The 18,715-nt window shown below is 45.2% G+C and overlaps 1 protein-coding gene across 2 annotated transcripts; it reads right to left on the reverse strand.

Annotated features, from left to right (window-relative positions):
- Positions 1–2,043: 2,043 nt before the first annotated feature.
- On the reverse strand, positions 2,044–15,658 carry Umod (uromodulin). 2 transcript variants are annotated; one of them, XM_028764276.1, is made up of 11 exons: positions 15,550–15,658; positions 14,567–14,699; positions 12,999–13,778; positions 12,803–12,910; positions 11,217–11,425; positions 10,215–10,363; positions 8,118–8,363; positions 5,446–5,608; positions 4,838–4,919; positions 4,101–4,142; positions 2,044–2,618 (listed from the first exon to the last, which is right to left on the reverse strand). In XM_028764276.1, the coding sequence occupies exons 2-11, from the start codon at positions 14,658–14,660 to the stop codon at positions 2,557–2,559; spliced, it is 1,935 nt and encodes a 644-aa protein (XP_028620109.1). In that variant the 5' UTR covers positions 14,661–14,699; positions 15,550–15,658; the 3' UTR covers positions 2,044–2,556. The 2 variants fall into 2 exon arrangements, with proteins under 2 accessions (XP_028620109.1, XP_028620108.1); XM_028764275.1 differs by having other exon boundaries at positions 14,567–14,758.
- Positions 15,659–18,715: the final 3,057 nt, after the last annotated feature.

Below are 18,715 nucleotides of genomic sequence, written 5' to 3' on the forward strand. Positions count from 1 at the left end.
CCCAGATTCACTTCTCCTCCTGGATTCAGACACTTGAGGGTCCCCCAAACTCAACAGCTTCCAATCTGAACTCATCAGCTCCCTGACTCCTTTCTTGTTCCGATGTCTACCATCCACCTTGGTCAGTGGCAGTACTGCACCCCAGTCTTCCAAGCTGGAGGCTTGACTCTCTCCTTTCCTCCTCAGGCTTCAATTTCAGGAAGTTCTACACCTCGACTTCCTACATTTCAAATGTCTTGAATGCCCTCTTCATTTTAATTTCACCAATCCAAGTTTAGGTCAACATTGTGTGAGAGGGTGATGTTGGTGTTGGTTATGGGTCTCAGTGCTTTCATTCTGCTCCCCTTATTTCTGCAGTTTTTTTCCTGTAGCCCATGTTGTCCTTTGCTCCCAGCATTCTATGCCCCAGGGATCTGACCGTTTATACACTTCCTACTTTCTTCAGTGTACCAGCTCTGCTTCAAGCCAATGCCAGATTCTCTGGGCTCATTCTCATCCCCAAATGCTTGTATAATCTTTCTCTTGCCCAGATTGCCTTATGTTTACCACCTCTGTCAGGAAGCCTTTCCTAACCTACATTCTGCCTGGCCCTCTGTTCTATCCCCAGGCCTGTCTAGAACAACTCAAATCATATTCGCTTGTCTGATAACTAATCTGCTCATTGAGTCTTCAGGCGTTTTGTGAACAGAGATTTTGATCTTCTCTGAGAAAGCGTTTGTTTAATAAATAAATGGATGAAAGCAAAAGTATAGGCTAGGCCTCCTCTCATCAGGCATGCTTTTGGTGTGCAGGTGTTGGTCAGCCTTGGTGGAAAGACACAAGGTTTAGCATATTTGCACTTGCTGTTCCAGCTACCTGTCCCCAGCTGATGGTTCAGTCTTTTACTCTCTCAGTCTCTGTTTGTCAGAGAGACTGTACCCTGTCATTTTATGTGAGACAATACTACCATTACACTCTTATGTGGTCCTTGCCCTTTTACTCCTTCCCAGTGATTGTCACCACTTGTCACATTTCATGGTTATTATTTCAAAGTATCTTCCTTACCAAATGGCTTTTGGTAATTTTCTATTTCCTCATTACTGTAAAAATATCTGGTATCTAATTTGTGCCCAGAATTTCTAAGGGATACATTAAGCTGTGTAACTAGAAGATAGAAAGCAAGTATGGAAAAGAAAGGGCAAAGACATCATTGTGACGTTTCTCCTCCACTCCTCACCCGGCTTTTGTCTTTAGCTGCTGTTCCTGTGTCTCATGGCATCCACCTTCTCTTCAAGATCTGCAGCTCCAGAGTCACAACACAGACCATTATGTTTGGAGTCACTCGGTCCAAGCTGACCACAGACTAATTATGGATGGAGTGGGATTGGATCAGACTTTGGGTCACTTGCACAGCTCTTGTATAACAGCAAGAGGCCTATACATTCTGTGTATGTCTGTGTGTGATAAGAGCTCTTAGCATAAGACACACTGTCCCAGCAGCCCTTGCTTCAGACTTGCAAGTGTGACTTTCCCTTGTATCTGATGGGAAGCCAGGGAACAGCTGGGTCAAAGAAAAGAGTTCCCATTAGCATTGGTGACCTTTTCTCTGGCGATCTCTAGGATTGCTGGGTGTCTGGTTCCTGTTCATGTATGAAGACTCACAATGACTCTCTGCTAATGGAAGGTGAATGGGTGTACCCTCTCCTACGGCTAAGGGTTGAGAAAAGACCTACAACTTTAGGATTGACAAGTAAAAGCCCTGTGAACAGGAGTCCCAAGGAGGCACAAGACACCTTCCATTGCTTCTATATCCCTTCCTTAGGACCTAAGATCTATAAGGAAGGGACTGGCTCTGTCTCATGTGCCCACATGTGGAGTCCTCAAAATGCATTTCTGGAAAACCAAATGTGCCCTGTGAAGGCATCAGGGTTTCCCCCATTGCAAAGAATCAGCCAGCTCCTGTTGTCTGAAAGTCTCCATTCCTGAAGTCTCTGGCAGCCTTTGGAATTGCTCACTGCCTATGTTCACTGCTAAATCCCCAGCAAATCTTAGTAACTAGCATGGTAGTGACTTGGCAAATGTTTATTGAATGGAAGGATGGACATATACATGAATGGATGGACAGGTGAAGTTCAGATAGATTGTGTGTCTTATCTTAGGTCACAAAGCAGAACATTCATTGAGCCCAGTTTCTTGGAGCAACTGTAAAGTCCATAAAGGTAGAGAAAGGATCTGTTTTATTCCCACCATGTAATCTCAGCAAAAGACAGTACTCAGTGTGTGCTCTGTAATGATTTGAATTAACAACTCCAAAAGCTGATGCTTTAAACTTATTATTTTGCCACATTCCTTAAAGAGACAGGGGCTTCGTGTATAGACATATCACAAGTCTCATTTGAAGACAGAGAAGCATTGAAAGATACCAACTTGTTTTTGATGGTGAGGATTAAAGGAAGAGAGTAAGTGAAAGCTGGAGGCGGTGTGAGCTCCCTCTCTTCTGGCTGGTAACCAGCCTGCATCCTCACTCCTGGCCAGCAGGAAGTGAGCTAGGAGTCGCACCAGGTTTTCTGCTTTCCATCATTGAACCATCAGGGTCAAAGTGGCTGAGAGTAACATCAGCAGCCAGATGCTCAGGAGTCCTAAAAGGTAAACAAATACAGGGACATGGCATATGCTGGTATGCTTTTGTGTGGAATAACATATGACACTTTCCTATAGAATAGCCAAGAAGGAGGACTACCGTCTCTGGCTAGGCATTTAGAAGAAGATGTCTGCATTGGTTGGGAGAGTAGATAAAGGCTCCATGTGAACTGGTTTGAAATGGCAGTAGTGTTTCCTGAATACTTGGTGTGAACTCTCTTCTAGTACCTAACATACTCAGCATTCCCAGAGACCCTGGAGGCTAGTCACAGAGGACAAGCCTAAGGCATAGGAACACCACAACTTTCCTGCTCTGAGCTCAATGGTACAGAACTTATAAACATCAGGTCTGTGTAGCAGCTCTCTTAGATCCAGGTTCCACAAGCCAAGAAAGGCACTGGTTATGGTGGATTCAATTTTCATCTGAAGTGTCAAATAAGACAGCAGGCATAGGGGAAAGGTCACAATAATATCACCCGTTTCTGGCTTTTGTGGTCTGAGGCATGAAGAAGAAAAAAGATTCGTGTTTGTCTGGCTCAGTTGGCAAATAGTGGCCCTCAGCAAATATTTGTAACCTGTCAAACAGCCCCTGAAGGTGTTAGAGATGACCCTCAGCTTCAGGAAGTGCCAAGGAAAGGGCAGGGCAGATGTACATGTCCTTGGGGAACAGGTTTGTAATAAATATATGTGGATGCTTGATTAGCAAGCATGCAACTGCAGCTGTGTGTACATCTGTGTAAAAAGACACAAACACATGTGATCTGTGTGTGCAGATATGAATTATGTGATCAGCATGTGCATTTATGAACACATGGAATCTGTATGTGCATGTATGAGTATTGTGATATGTATGCCAATATGAGTGTGCCTGGTCTATATGCAGAGTGTGTACAGTCAGTGTGAGGATATGAGTATGTATGGTTTGTGCATAGATGGTCTGTGTGTGCAGATGTGAACATTTGTGATTCATGTACAGATGTGAGTATGTGTGTTCTGTATGCCCTTGAATGTGTGTGAAGATGTGAATGTGTGTGATATGTGAGTATATGAGTATCAATGGCTTATGTTCAGATATGTGTGTTATCTGTGTGCAGATATGAGTATGTGCTGTTTGTGTATAAATATATGAGCATGCTTGTACAGATAGGAGTGTGTGTGATCTCTGTCTATGCAAATACATACAAGTATACATACACATATAAACGTGTGTGATATCATAGAGATATGAGCATGTGTACAAATATACCTGGATACTGCATTCTTTCAGGCTGTTGGGTCATGCCTTTGTTTCTGCACACTACTGTGAGACAGCACTCGTGTGTACATGCATACAGACACACGTCTAGACATTTCCAAGATAGACCACTTCTCGGTAGCTCAGTCACTGAAAGCTATGCCTTCCAGTCCACTCAGACCCCCAGATAGAAACCACGGAATGACATCATGGGGCAGGTAACTGTAAAGAAAGAACCTAAACTTACTCAAGTTGCTGGAAGCAGCCTTGGACACTGAGGCCTGGACATCTTTAGGAGAAACAGAAAGATCCATGAGAAGTGAGACATGTGACTTTTGAGGAAGCTGAGATAAGTTCCTTCCCCCTACATAGTCAAGGTCATCTTTCTGAAACCAAAATCTGACCACACCTCTCCCCTGAACTGGATCATTCTAGAGCCCCACTCCCATTGACCTCAGAAGAATGGCTTCAAACATCATGATCTACAAATTCCCATAGGGCTAGCCTCACCTACACTATTTAATCCAACACCACTGGCCTAGCTTCCCTCAGTTCTCCTAACAGGTCAGTTTCTCCTTCATCTTTCCCTGTCACCAAGACCGGGTCTGGTTCCTTTGTCAGAACAGCCTCAAACTCTGTGTACATGTTCTTCCTGCATGAAGGCAACTGCAGTTCTACACATCTAAATGATGCCACTTCCCCTACTAATCAATAAGATCCACAGCAACAGATCTGTTCTGCTTACCACAAGCTATCAAACCACAGTAAGCACCAAAGCCTGTCTCTGCAATGGATGAATGAATGAATGAATGAATGAATGAATCCTCTACAATTGGTAAAAGAGCAAGACAGCAGATAGCCCATCTTATGCCCAGAGAATCTACTGATGCTCATTCTTCAGTTCCCAGTAAGACCCAAGAAGCCAGGCTATGCCACTTTGCCTCTTCCCCATTCAGAGGCATGATGGAAGAGTAGATCTCTCACCTTGTCGTGTGATGGGACCCAAGTTCAGGACACGGGTCTGATCTATGAAGTTCCCACTTCGAACTCTAGTACCAGAGCATGTCTGTGGGGGAAGGATGACACAGAAAATCACTCAAGTGTGGAGAGGAAGATAGAACGTGATCCTGGCATGAGATGTGAGCAGCCAGGTCAGAAGAGCATCCTTCTGTCTCATACAGGAAATAGGAGCTCACATCCCAGCCTGACCCCTTATTCTAAGCAAGGCACTTAAGCTCTTTGAGTTTTTCCAATTGAGAAAATGAGCAAGTATTGGTGAATTTCCGTGAAGCTTAAAACATTAAAACATCTGAGTTGCACATAATGCTGAAGGCTTAATTCCTCTTATTGATAGATATGCTTGCAAACTAGGTCAATTTACAGCCAAGCACCCTGAGATAGTCACTGCTTCCTAACTGTCAGGTAGACCAGGTGTCCTGACTGGCCCTGCCCACTCTGTCTTGAAGCTCTGTACCCATATGTCAAGATAGAAAACCATCACAAATTCATGTCTTCTTTTATGCCTGTGGCCAAATGTCTTGATGATTGAGATGAGCATTCTAGTGGGCTGTTATGGTGGGTTTATGACTTACAGGTTTACACTGTTCATTCATAGCATCACATAGGTACACCTCGCAGTGAAGGTAGACAAGGTCGGAGTTTCCTGCAAACCGGAACATCTGAACAGAAAATCGGCCCTGAGAGGACTCGCCATTCTCTATCACCTGGATGGTTGTATCTTCTGTATGTGGACATCTGAATGGGGAACATAAGATATGAATGAGTTGGTTAAGCCAAGACTCTGGAGCTCTACTTCTTGGGTTTTAATACTACATTACCTGTTAGCTGTGTGACTTTGGGTATCCCATTAACCTCTCTGTGCCTTGATTTCTTCACAGCATACAGGAGTAATAATTAGAGCCCACGTCAAAAACTAATTAACTTAGAATTAACTTAGTTATTTTTTGCAAAGTGCTTAGAACAGAATGTGGCACATTGTATCTTTAGGACTAAAAAAAATTGATACAAGTCTTCAACTTCAGAGTTGGAACAATCCAGAAGTCAGAAATGACTCATTGCCAAAGAAATATATTCAAGAATCATTGTCTATTTTATGCTATTGAATGTGTGCCTGTTGAGCAGAAACCAGGGAGTCCTGCCAGCTCCTAAGCCAACACAAGTGTGTTGTACCCAGAAGTTAACATGTGTACTGGCCATTCTGGGCAGGTGAAGTGGGTACCCCTGTTCCACTTCACGTTTGTTCAAAGATAATTTAGAAGAAAGCTAGAAGAAAGGATCATTCAGGGTAGCATTCACACTGTTTTAGATAACCACTACAGATCAGATCCAATCCTAGCACTGCAAACTCTACTTGACAAAAAATGAGAAGGAGGAAGGGGAGGAGGATTAAGGAGGAAGAAGACGGAAGAGGGAGGAGGAGAAAGAGGAGGAAGGAGAGGAGGAGGGGGATAAGGAGGAGCAGTAGGAGGAAGAAGAGGTAGAAGAAGAGGAAAAAGAGGAAAAGGAAGAGGAAGTGGAGGAAGAGGAAGAGGAGGAAGAAGAAGAGGAGGAAGAGGAGGAGGAGGAAGAGGAACAAGAAGAAGGAGAAGGAGAAGGAGGAAGAGGAGGAAGAGAAGGAGGAGGAGGAGGAGGAGGAGAAGGAGAAGGAGAAGAAGGACCAGGAGCAGGAGCAGGAGCAGGAGCAGAAGCAGCTGACGATGACTTGAAATTAAGCAGTAGCCCATTCCAAAAGGGAAATCCATATGCAACGCAGCCCGTGACAGCCCCAAATACTCAACCTAAGCAGATATTCTAGTGACCTCTCTGGTCACCTTCAGTGTCCTCAACTTGCCTCCTGTCTTGTGATGTTGTAATACTTCTCCCTGACTCATAACACTCAGGCCAGTTTCCTCATACACCCACACAGAGACACAAATACACATCACATTTCTTCCTGCTTTTTTCAGAACATACTTGCTACAATAATTTTATACTCATGAAAAATAGCTTTAGAGATCCCTACAGAGCATGTGTTATTTACCCCCATGTGCCATATGAGAAAACAAACAAGAACACGAGCTGACTTACACCTCAGAGCAAGGAAATGGAAAAGCCAAGGATGGAACTCACAGCCTTCTCATGCCCTGTCAGTCATGTCAACATTGTAGCAACTCCAGGTTGCCTGTGTGTCCCAACATCTGTACTGTTGTTTACTACATTTTGATCATGATTACACATGGAGATCACTTTGTATCACTTGTTATATGAACAGAAGAGCTCCTCCAAGTGACAACAATGTTGTTAAACGTGAGAACTATCAGATGTTAGCTGGACACTATTACTCTCAAGAAATTCTAAAACAGACTTCTATCTTATTACAAAGGGATATTCTCAACAGGGCGGAAATTTAGTGAGCACTCAACTAAGCACTTATCTTCCAGGTAACCAGGCTGACTCTAAGGACCACCCTCAGGATAGGGTAAGTCAAAGCCTCTTAGGAGTGCCTTCCTGCCTGCACCATGGGCAGAGAAGCCTCTCCCTCCCACAATTCATTCATCCAAGAGGCTTTAGCAACACTTTGCACACCTCACTTTCATTCAACTGTCCATCTTGCCTTCTGAATTTAAGCTGCGTGAGTGTAAAGGGTTTCAACTCTTCCCCTCACCAGGGCAACCACGACACCTGGTAATCAGTAAACCTTCACAATATCTATTTAATTAAGGCCTCTTATGGAAGGGACAGCACACTTGTGCCCTCATGGTTTCAGCTGCTCCTTAGCTGACCACACCCATTCCGTGTTCTCTCCAGTCAGGTCCTCTCTGCCTGCTGCTCCAAGCCCACCATCAGGTTTCTTATATTTTCTGAATCATGGGTGCCCACTTGGCACTCCAATGAACATATGGAATGCTCCTCAAAGATAATATTTTATTGCATAAAACAAGATATTTCAAGAATGCAAAGAAAAACAGTTAAATCAAAGCACATCTCTTGAAGTGTTTTTTTAAATTGATATGTGCATATTTCATAATGCATTACATAATAAGATCTAGGGAGAATCCTCATGAATTTGCACCTAAAAACTAATGAATAGCATAGGCAAATCCCTGCATTCTCAAACCCTTCTGTGACTCTTTGCCTGTATTGGGATGAGTCAGAATGCTAAATTTAAGCTACAGGATCGTGAAGATGTATTTCCCCTCATTAATTGTAAAGAGACATCCCCAGACCCCATCCGTGAGCCCCCAAAGAGGACTAACTGCTTTACCTGTCCTGGATAATGAAGTATTTCACAGGGTCTGTGGAGTTGCTACTGGGCGTGGCATAGCAGTTGGTCATTAGCAGTACAAACCGGGACAAGTCACCCCCATCCAGCATGGTGCCCACATATAGAAAAGCCTCAGTGGACAGCATCACAGAAGGACCTTGGTAAGGCTGTGTGTAGGTAGGGCTCTGGAACAGTGCCATCCGCACAGTGAACATGCCTGTCCCACCCAAGCTGATGTTCAGGGAACTGTAGAGGAAGAACAGCTGGTAAGAGGACCACATTGAGAACACTCACAGACAGCTATGGCTACCCTTTCTGGTTAGCAGTCTTGGTCGGTTCCTTGCAGTTATCTGTCATTTTTTTTAGTGGCAGCACCAAATCCCTCCCTGCAGCTTGGCAAACTGCAGTGAGCACACAGGGGTATGGGGTGTTGGGAAGAAGCATTCTCTGACTGAGCAGATCTGAAGTGGTACTCAGGTTCTACATCTCTAGCAAGCTCTGATGATGCTGATGTTACAGATCCATAGACCTTATTTTGAGTCTCATGACCAGTGCACTGCTGGTGTCCCCTTGCTACCATTCTTCAAAATAGGACAAATTCTTGAGGGGCCTGCCTGGACTTCTTAAGTCTCAACTTTCAAGAGGCAGAAAGAGACGAGCTGTCAGGAGCCCTACAGACTTGAGTTTTAAGGATTCATCATGACGTTACTTTCAATACCTACAGGAGACTGCATCTTATAAATGAGTGGCTTTTAATCTAAGCACTCAAGATCACTGCATGATCTCTCAAAGGAGACAGAGGGGTTTGTATTACACAGAATAAGGTATGACATGTCCAGCAATAAAGAGGCCCACTTCATAATGGAGAATAGGTTGAGACTCCCTTGAGCCCCCAAAGAGGTTTGGTTATATAACTGTTGCTCTGGCCCCTTAAAGGCAGGCCTAGGACATGGCTACATTATCCTAAGGCACTGCCTAGCCAAGCAGTACTTTATTCTATAGCCCAAAGTAAGCAAGTCAGCCACATATCAACCCAGAACTCTTCCCGCCCCTCTAAAGCAGCAGTTCTTGATCTGTGCATCACGACTCCTTTGGCAAACTTCTATCCCCCAAAACATTTTTATTATGATTGAGACACTAGCAAATTTACAGTTATAAAGTCACAACAAAAATAATTTTATGGTTGGGGGGCATCACAACATGAGGAACCATATTAAAGGGGTACAGCATTAGGAAGGTTGAGAACCACTGTTTTAGGGTCACTATAATACTCTGATGAGATGTTTTCTATAAAGCATTTAATATGATGTTTAGTATAGAGAAAATGCTCAATAAATCCTGGCTATTGCAAGTGTTCTCTTTCCCGATATGAACATCAGTGACTTGAGATTCACCATGCTCAAAGACTTTCAATTTTATTTAGCAATGGAATTCTGTTTTTTTTAAAAAAAAATCAAAATGGATGAAATTTTTCTTGTTCACCTCTTCAGCTCCTTTTACACCCAAACAAGGCAGCTCTGAAGTGCATGATATGTAAATGCCTCTTTAATCAGACATTTTCAATTCAGAGAAGGATAAAAACTGAGATCTAAATATAAGATATGACTTCCTAGAATGCCCTCCAGAAGCAAGACCACCCAATCCTTCTGAAAGACAGAGACTAGTATTTTATTCACCTTAGCAGAATATCATTGTCCTAAGAAAAGCAGTGACAGTATTGTTAAAGCCCCTGGCACATGGAGACAACAGTTAAGTGGTGGATCAGGGTTCCCCAAGGCTATCTATCTAGTTAATAATGTATGGCAAAGCCTTGGTTGGAATCTGGGTTCTGAGAATCCTCATTAGGTGTCTCCATTAAGTAATCCTGCCTCCCAATCTCCAAAGCCAGTTCCTATTTGACAAAGCAACTGAAGATCTCATGACTGAGGGTCTGAGGGTCTGAAGGAGTGAAGGGTGAGGGACTGAGGGGTTAAGGGGCTGAGGAACTGAAGAGGTGAGGGGGTGGGGAGCTGAAGGAGTAAGGGGCTGAGGGGGTGAGGGAGTCAAGGATTGTGGGGTGGACCCCGCAGGAGTCCTGGAGGTCTTTGATGGCCTCACCTGACCATGGGCTGTAGAGAGGTCTTCAGGCTGACTTTCATGTCCAGAGGGTAAGAGCATTCAAAATTGATCCTGATGATGATGTCCCGGATGATGATCTCATTTGCCAGGTAGAGGGTGTTGCTGTAGGTGGCATGGGTTTCATTTCTCTGTGTTGGGGGAGGAAGAGTGGGAGAAACAGACATGAGACCCTGAGCAGGGTTTTACAGCCAACGAGTTCGTCTGTGGACACTGGAAAGTTGCCCTCTCCATCCCTGTGTCACAATAGAAGTGACATTAGGAGAAGACACCATGTTCTAGACCTCGAGCTACATCCTCCTCCTGCATCATCCCACCAATCCTTCCAGTAGCCTAAAGTAGCAAGACTGCTGAACCCCTGCTTCATAGATGAAGGGATGGGGGTTCACAGTTCCCTAAGATCTGATCATGTCCCTGCAGAGCATGGGATCTACAAAGCCGGGCTAGTTAAAAACTGCAGGTTTTCTCTTCAAAACTAAAAATTATATACAGGCTATCACTAATTTCATTTTACACTGTCCCTAACAAATGACAATTTCTTCCTTTCCACCTGTCCTTTTGCTCCTTCCCACTTTCTTTTCAAGGATGAAGGAGATACGAGAAAGCCAGGCACCAGCCATGCAAACATTTATGGGCTGATCTCTGCAGATGGTTCTGGGGATGAAACTCTCCTCAGGATCCCTGGACACAAACTGGCTTACCTCTGGTCCCAGTGTTGACTTCAGTGGCTGGAAGCCATCACTGCCAGCCTAGCCCTGCCTTTCTCATCTATAAGATGGGCAGCCATCTTTATAGATCAAGATTAGGTCAGACACATGTATTAATTTAATTCTCTCAACACCATCCAGAGAAGTAACAATCCCTCCATGATGAAGTTATTCAGTCAGGTCAAACAACTCACCCAAAGCTCATACAGGGGTGGATTTGGAAGTTAACTAGGTGCAAAGCACTCTGACACTGTTGTCTCTCCTGGCAAAAACTCACCCTCAATACTGTCCCACAGGGACCATCCCTGGCAGGGGTCACTATGGACATCCAGTCTCGTTCACCAGTCTCACTGAAGCCTGAGCACTGTCTGTCATTCAGGTACATGAAGACCTTCATAAAGCCCAAACTCTGTAGCTGGCACTTGCTGAGGGACATCTTGATGTCATTGGCCCCACACTCCAGCCTGTGCTCCAGGAGGGAGACATCTGAAAATGGTCAGGAACAACAGGATTAGGAGCCTGTGCCTCTGGGGCACAGCATGCTCACTGGGCTGGCCACCAGACGATGGCACTTAAGATGCCTTGGGCTAATCACAGTCCTCTCAGACAAAACTGAATTATGAGCATCCATGGGTGGGTCCAATTGCCAGCCACCAGGCTCTGTGTTCCTTTAAGAGTGGATGGTATACAAAATTTAGGTTACTTTGAAGGTCTTTCACTCATCCACTGTTAAACAGCAAAACATGATGACAGGAGAACATACAAAGAAAAAAAGTTAATTGCCATTTTTTTTTGGTATCCTACATCCATGCAGGTGCCAGTCCCCTCACTGACAGTGACTCTGATGCCATATGCTGGTTAGTTTCCCTCTTGGACAAAGAATAGGCTAAGGGTTTGGAGTAGGCAATGATGAAAGGCTATTTGGGTGTTGATGTGTGTCTCAGTGGGTAAAGGTGTTTGCTGCCAAGCCCTACTACCTAAGTTCAGTCCCTATGACCTATAGGGTGGAAAAACAGAGCTACCTTCCACAAGTAGTCCTCTGAGCTCCTCCACCCATGCACCACGGTACTTGAGATTCTCCTCATATATACACCTCAATATCTCTCTCTCTCTCTCTCTCTCTCTCTCTCTCTCTCTCTCTCTCTCTCTCTCATACACACACACACACACACACAGGCACCATGCACATAAGTTTAAAAACTTTAATTTTTTAAAAAAAATATTCATTTTTGGTCTTGCTAAAATTTTTTACTAAAGCACTACAGAGGCGTAATATCTTCCTCTCCATTGTGCTCCTTTTTACAGTTAACCTTGTGAGGTGTTACTCGCAAATGCATTATGACCGTCCACACCCTGAACTAACCCCAAGAAACCAAGCACCACCAATTTGGAGAGGACTGTGTTCATCATAAAATTCACCATACAGTGAGTACTTGGATACCAGCAGAATCAGACCATCAAGCACCACACATGACCCAAGTCTGGAACAGACAGACATCTTCAATGACACCATGAGGAAACAGGGTGAGAGAGGACCAGTGCCTTGTCCTGCATCCCACATTGGCTATCGAACTACTGCAATCAATTTCTGATGTGAGAGGTGGCTCAGCAGCTTCTGGTTACCTAGTGGGCCTGCCATGGGGTTCTCAGAAAGAAGATACTGAATAGGAAGAGGTCCCCCGAGTCCCTACCCTCTGAGAACTTTGGAGCCAACTGAGGAGGAACCCCAAACTGCCCAGGCTATTAGTGAACTTTCCAGCTCACTGGTTGGATGTGTTTCCTCTGGGTCACAGGCCCACACCAGCATGAACCTTGCTCCTAAGTGCTGATCATTTTCTCAATAAATCTCCCCCTAGGTCTCACCTGTGATGTTGAAGTCCTGTTTACACTGGCAGCGCCATCTGCCGTTATCCGATATGCAATCTTCATCTACCCTGCATTCCTCGCAAGTCCCCTCCACAGAGCTAGGATCTGCAATATCACCAATACATATAGTTAACAGCTTGTGCCTCAAGACAGACCCCTGCAAACTGAACATATAGGGCATTGCCAGACTCACCGGTGCAGTAAGCCAGATTGCACTCAGGGGGCGCTGTCAAGTTGTAAACATAGAAGCCACCTGGGCAAGCCTTCACCTGGATCTCTGTGGACCACAGGCAGCAGTGGCCGCTCCAATGTGCGCAGGCCGTGCGGCTCACAATGCCCTCTCTGCTCGAAGGATGAGAGCCATTGAGCCACATGGGTGCAGCTGTGTTGCAATGCAGGGCGGGCACACAGGTATCAGCCATGCGAACGCCACCCTGGCCTGTGAACCGGTACCAGCCATATAGATCTGAGTCACAGGAGTAGCCGGCACCATACTCTATGCTGCGCCAGTACTCAGCCAGGGTCTCATACGCGTTGCAGGGATCTTGGCACACCAACTTTCCATCCGGGCCCTGGGGCAAGCAGTCCAGCCCTGGCTCACAGGAGCCCGGGGAGCACTCACAGTACCAACCATCCCCTCTAAAGCCCTCGGGACACTCGCAAGAGTAGTTGCCGTCCTTGTTGACACAGGTGGCCAGGGCATGACAGTTACTCAGCTCTTGCTCTGAGCACTCATCCACATCAATGCAGCTCAGCTCAGGCGTCAGACGAAAGCCATCCTGACAGGAGCACTCGTACGAGCCCAGTGTGTTCACACAGCTGCTGTTGGAACAGTTGTGAGTCCATGGAGTGGCACACTCATCCACGTCCTCACACACCAGCCCGTCGCCAGTGAAGCCCGTCTGGCAGGAGCATGTTGTGACCACCCCATCCATGATACAGGTGGCGTTGTTGTGGCATTCAGAACACCTTCCTGCGGACAGAAGAACCCAGCCTCAGAACCCCAGCAGCTGGCAGATGCCGGGGCACAGACTTCCTGGTTCTAAGGACTTGTTACATTGTTGACACCTTTGAAACCCACCCATCCAAGCTCCCCTGAGTAGAGAATCCTCTATTCAATCTACTTTTCATTCTGGAGCTTACCAAATCCTCCCCAATGAGCGCTTGTGCACGCACACCCACACCCACACCCACACCCACGCCCCTGGTACTCATTTTTATTTTCTTTATTTACAGAAAAGAACATTGAGATTCAGAAAGAGCAAGCCCCTCACAAGTTGTCAAACAGGGTACACGTACATGGCCTGACCACATAACATGTGCTTTTTACCATGACCTCAGGATTACATTTAGTGTAATTCCAGAGTACTCCAGAGTGGAAGGCAAAGCTACCCCCGTGGGTGAGATGACTTCACACTTACAGGAGAGGTGGGTCAAATCCCTTCTGTAACTGGGCATGCTCGTGACTTTACGGTGAAGTGCAGAAACCACTTGTGGATGTTCTAGCCCCTTGACCCACCGTGAACATTTCCCACATGTTGTTGATTCAGAGTCTCAAGCCCCTTGCTAGACCTACTGAAGCAGAATCTGCATCTTAACAAAACTTAGAAGTGAGTCCTGTGCTCATGACAATCTGAGAAATGGCCTGAGAATAAAGATCACGTCCAGTATGCTAAAAGAGAGATTAAGATCGCTTCTGTAAAGGGAACATTGCTCTACACACACACACACACACACACACACACACACACACACACTTACTTGCTTCTGTTGAGTCACTGGCTCCAGCTACAGTGAACCAGGAGGTTACCACCATTACCAGCAGCATCCAGGCCGAAGGGAGCAGCCGCCGCATTCTTTACGCTCTGCCCTCTACTTTTGGTCCTGGAAACACCTGTCCAAAGGCAAGGATAAACGGTTGGGTACTTTGGATTTCCCTTGTATTTCTGATGCCTGAAATTCTTAGAACAGAGATGGGTGAGGCACACACATGATCTAATTCCCTTCCCTATAGAAGAAATGCTTTTGTTGTGTACCATTGATATGGATCAGAAAGCAGCATTTATATAGACCAGGAGGCACCGTTCATATGGATACAGAAGACTGCAATGCTCTAACTCTAGGTTTGGTGGGTTTTCGAAGCCTCTGTGGACACGCCCCTACATCCCATGGCACATGCTCATCCACCAAGCCTCCATGTGCTGTACATTTTAAAGAACTAAGTCTTTCATTTGGAGCAAAAAGTTGTGAGATGGGGTGGTACTCAGGACTTATACCTTACTAGAAGCAGCCTTGAAGTTTTACAGGTGGTTCTTAATTACCTGAACTTACAATTTGATCACACCTACTTATTCATTCAACAAACATTTATTGAGTGGCTATTATGTGCCAAACAAGGTGCTAGACACCAAGGAGAGTAATGAATATAGTCTGCATTGTCGTGCAACTCATGTAGAGAAATGACAAAAGATAAGAAACTTTAGAGATGATTATATACATATATACTATAATACATATTACTACTTTCCAAATGATTATTTGTGATTGCAACAGGTGAAATAATCCCAGATGGACGCAAGCGTTACCCTAAGTTTTACAGCAGCAAACCAGGATGGCATGATGGTTAGTTAGCACAGGACCCCAGTGTCCAGACACTAAACTTCCTCCCCCAACTGTCCTGAAAGAGAATGGAATTAGATACAGCCAACGTGGATATGGGGGGTGACAGCTCCAGTCAGCCTTACCTGAACCTAGGACAGGACTGGTCCATTCACAAGTAAGTGCCTGTGATCAATATATACATGTCGGCCCTTGGCTGGCCCTCTCTCCAGTTATTTTCTGTTCCTACTCCTCGAGATTGTTTCTGTGGGGGTAGAATTTTTCTTTCCTTTTGGCATAGAGTTCACCTTTTCCAAGCCACGAGGCTGTTGTTGTTAGTTTTTCCTCTGGTAGTTAGAGACACAAAGTGATTGACATTGGGGTCACACCTGTGCCTGGAAATACAAGGTCTCTGTTTGCACCTTTTGGCAGCAAGACATTCCTCAGTTAGACATTAACCGGCAAAGCAGTGCCAAGTTGCTGGACTTTTTCTTGGACCCGGGCATGGACAAGGTGGACCCAAGCCCAAGGGGCTGGGAAAAAGACAGTATCTGAAGCCAGCCTGTGCTGCTTTGAAGCCTGGAACTCACAATCGTTCTGAAGAACAGCTTCACCAGATCAGTCCTCCCCACTAGAGTCCAGACAGGAAAGAGAGTGTCTCTGAGAATGGCATCACGTTGCAAGACCATCTGGACATCCCTCAACTGGACCTCTGTCAGACAAGACTAGAGTCCAAACTGTAGAGGGTCCTTGGGCTGGGGAATAATCTTATAACTGAAGAGGCTATTTGCCTGAGTCTACCATGACTCGTATCCCAGGGAGTTTAACCCTTCTCTTTCATGAGACCATTCCCTTTGCCTGTGAAATGAGATGCTCCACCCTGTGAACAGTGATGTTGGTTAACAGAGATGATGCAAGGGGAAATACTTGGTTACATTTGATTCAATCAAATTCTGCAGCAGATGCTTTTTCTGATATGGAGTCACAGATAGAAATAGCTAGAGGTTGAGCTACGAGCCATACCCAGCCCCGTGTAGGAGGCAGTCCAAAACTAAATAGATGTCATTATGTAGAGAAAAAACCCAATATATTGACTGAGCAGGAAGCATGACAACCACATTGACTTTCTTGGGACATCTCTTATTCTGTCTCTTCCTTCTTAACTTCCTAGAAGTGGAAGTTTTGGACCAAAGCAACATGTACTTTTAAGAATATTGATATATCAAACATCCCAGTGGTATTTTAATAATAAATTTATAGGGACCGAGCATGTAGCCCAGTTGCTGGAGTGTTTGTCTAACATACACAAAACCTTGGGCTCAGTCCTTAGCACAGCATAAACTGAGTGTAGTGGTGCACATCTGTAATCCAATCACTTGAGAGTGCAAACAGGATCAGAAGCTCACAGCCATTGTCAGATTCATAGTGTGTTTGAGGACAGCATATGCTGCATGAGACCCTGCCACAAACGGTAAAATAAAATAACTTCCCTCTAGTACAAAATAGTTCTAAGTATTAGCCTTCATTTTGGCCAACTTTCCATTCTCGTTGCCAAAGTGAGAATATCTTTTTGTTCACTTTTACAGTTTGTACATGGTGCGTGCGTGTGTGTGTGTGTGTGTGTGTGTGTGTGTGTGTGTGTGAGTGTGAGTGTGTGTCATGACAAAGAACACAGCCACATCATTTGTTCATTCACCACTGATTCTTCTCTTTGTAACTTTAGTTACTGATGCCCTGTGCCTTTCTAACAAGGTCCCATGTAAGCTCTATTCTTGTATCCCTCCTAGATTTAAAGATGGTAATTTTTTGAGGTTTGCAGAATTGGCAAAACTTTAGGTAGGAGCGAGGAGACTTTGGATTAGTGTTTATTCCTAAGTGCTAGCACCATGATTTCTGGTCTCTAGATCTGATGCATTCCAGTCTCAGTGCCTGGCTGGTCCTGGGAGAACAAACTTTCCTGGGCTGTCTACTCTCTGGAGATGGCAAACATCTTGCTACAAGGAGCCTTTCCTATGTCTACCAACCACTCTGGAGCCATTCCACATCTCCTGTTTACTTGGTGTGTCTGTCACACAGGGCTACTATTTCCTGCTGTGATCACCCCCGGGAAGCCAGCTGAGAACCAGAAAACTGAATGTATAGCTATTTCCCAAGTCCACTGAAATTCAGGAAACCAACCAGTCCTAAACCTGCTTATCCTACCCCTCCCTCCCCACCTGAAGAATCCTCAGTAGGGTACTAGGAAAGTAACTTACTCACTAAAGTGTCTGCCACAGAAGCTTAAAGACTTGTGTTCAATCCCCCAGCACACAGATAAAGAGTTGGGTGTGATGGTGTGCTCTTGTACAAGCACAGGGAGGCTTAGCCATGCCTATTCCTGGGGCTTGCTGGCCAGCCGGCATAACCTGCTTGATGGGTTCCTGGCCAGTAAAATATTCTGTCTCAAAAGCAAGGTAGATAGGTCCTGAAGACTGACACCCAAGATTGGCCTTTACATGCACATGTGCACATGTATGCACACTAGCTCACTGTGTGCATGCACATGTACATACGGGGGAGGGGGGACAAAGACTTGTGTAAACTTGTCCCTCCTACTCCTTTCTTTCCTGGCTCCTCTGGTAATTCTGCATCTATCTACCTTCCTTTTTTGTTCCCATGGCCTCCATGGCATGCCATGTCCCCTTATTTGCAAACAGAGCAAGCTATCTTGTTCATGGTAGTGCCACTTTGCCATTAGCCTTGCTGTAACATCATAATACTACACCCCACACTTTACTCACCACAGCTGGGCCATCCTCAATGTATGCACATCTGCCATTTTCTTGCTCGTCCTTCTTTGCTCAGTCCTTACCTCTCTCTCCATTTATGCACATGGGATGACTTCCTGCCATCCTTCGTGGATATTGCTCCTCATCTTACTGGGCGACCTGCCTCTCTTCTCCTTTGGATGAAGGCCACATCATTTACTTTTGTGAGGAAGGTCCCTCACTTCTCGGGTGCTCCAATGTCTTCTTCCTCCTTCTCTCCTTCACATATTCCTGTCTCCTATACAGCCTAACCTACAGAGACATTCCATTGATCTCACACATACCAAGTTATTTTATACTCTACTTTTTGTGACCAAATTTCTCAAAGGATGTATCTACTCTTTCTATTTCTCACCAGTGTGCTTTCTGAAAGCACACCAATTCCTCTGAAATTTCTCCACACCATCAAAGACATGCATGTTGCCCATTCCATCTTACTCCATGGACAGTGTTCTGTCCATATGCTGCCACCATCTCTGTGATTTCATATGTGTTTCCTCCCTGT

Source organism: Grammomys surdaster, unplaced genomic scaffold (genome assembly GCF_004785775.1).
Source record: "Grammomys surdaster isolate TR1022 unplaced genomic scaffold, NIH_TR_1.0 142, whole genome shotgun sequence".
NCBI classification, from domain to species: domain Eukaryota; kingdom Metazoa; phylum Chordata; class Mammalia; order Rodentia; family Muridae; genus Grammomys; species Grammomys surdaster.

Coding starts and splice junctions, on each gene's coding strand:
- Umod (XM_028764276.1), bottom strand. CDS start 14,660: ATGCGGCGGCTGCTCCCTTCGGCCTGGATGCTGCTGGTAATGGTGGTA. Junction 13,779..14,566: donor CAGTGACTCAACAGAAGCAA/GTAAGTGTGTGT, acceptor TTCTGTCCGCAG/GAAGGTGTTCTGAATGCCAC. Junction 10,364..11,216: donor CCTGTGGGACAGTATTGAGG/GTGAGTTTTTGC, acceptor CCCCCAACACAG/AGAAATGAAACCCATGCCAC.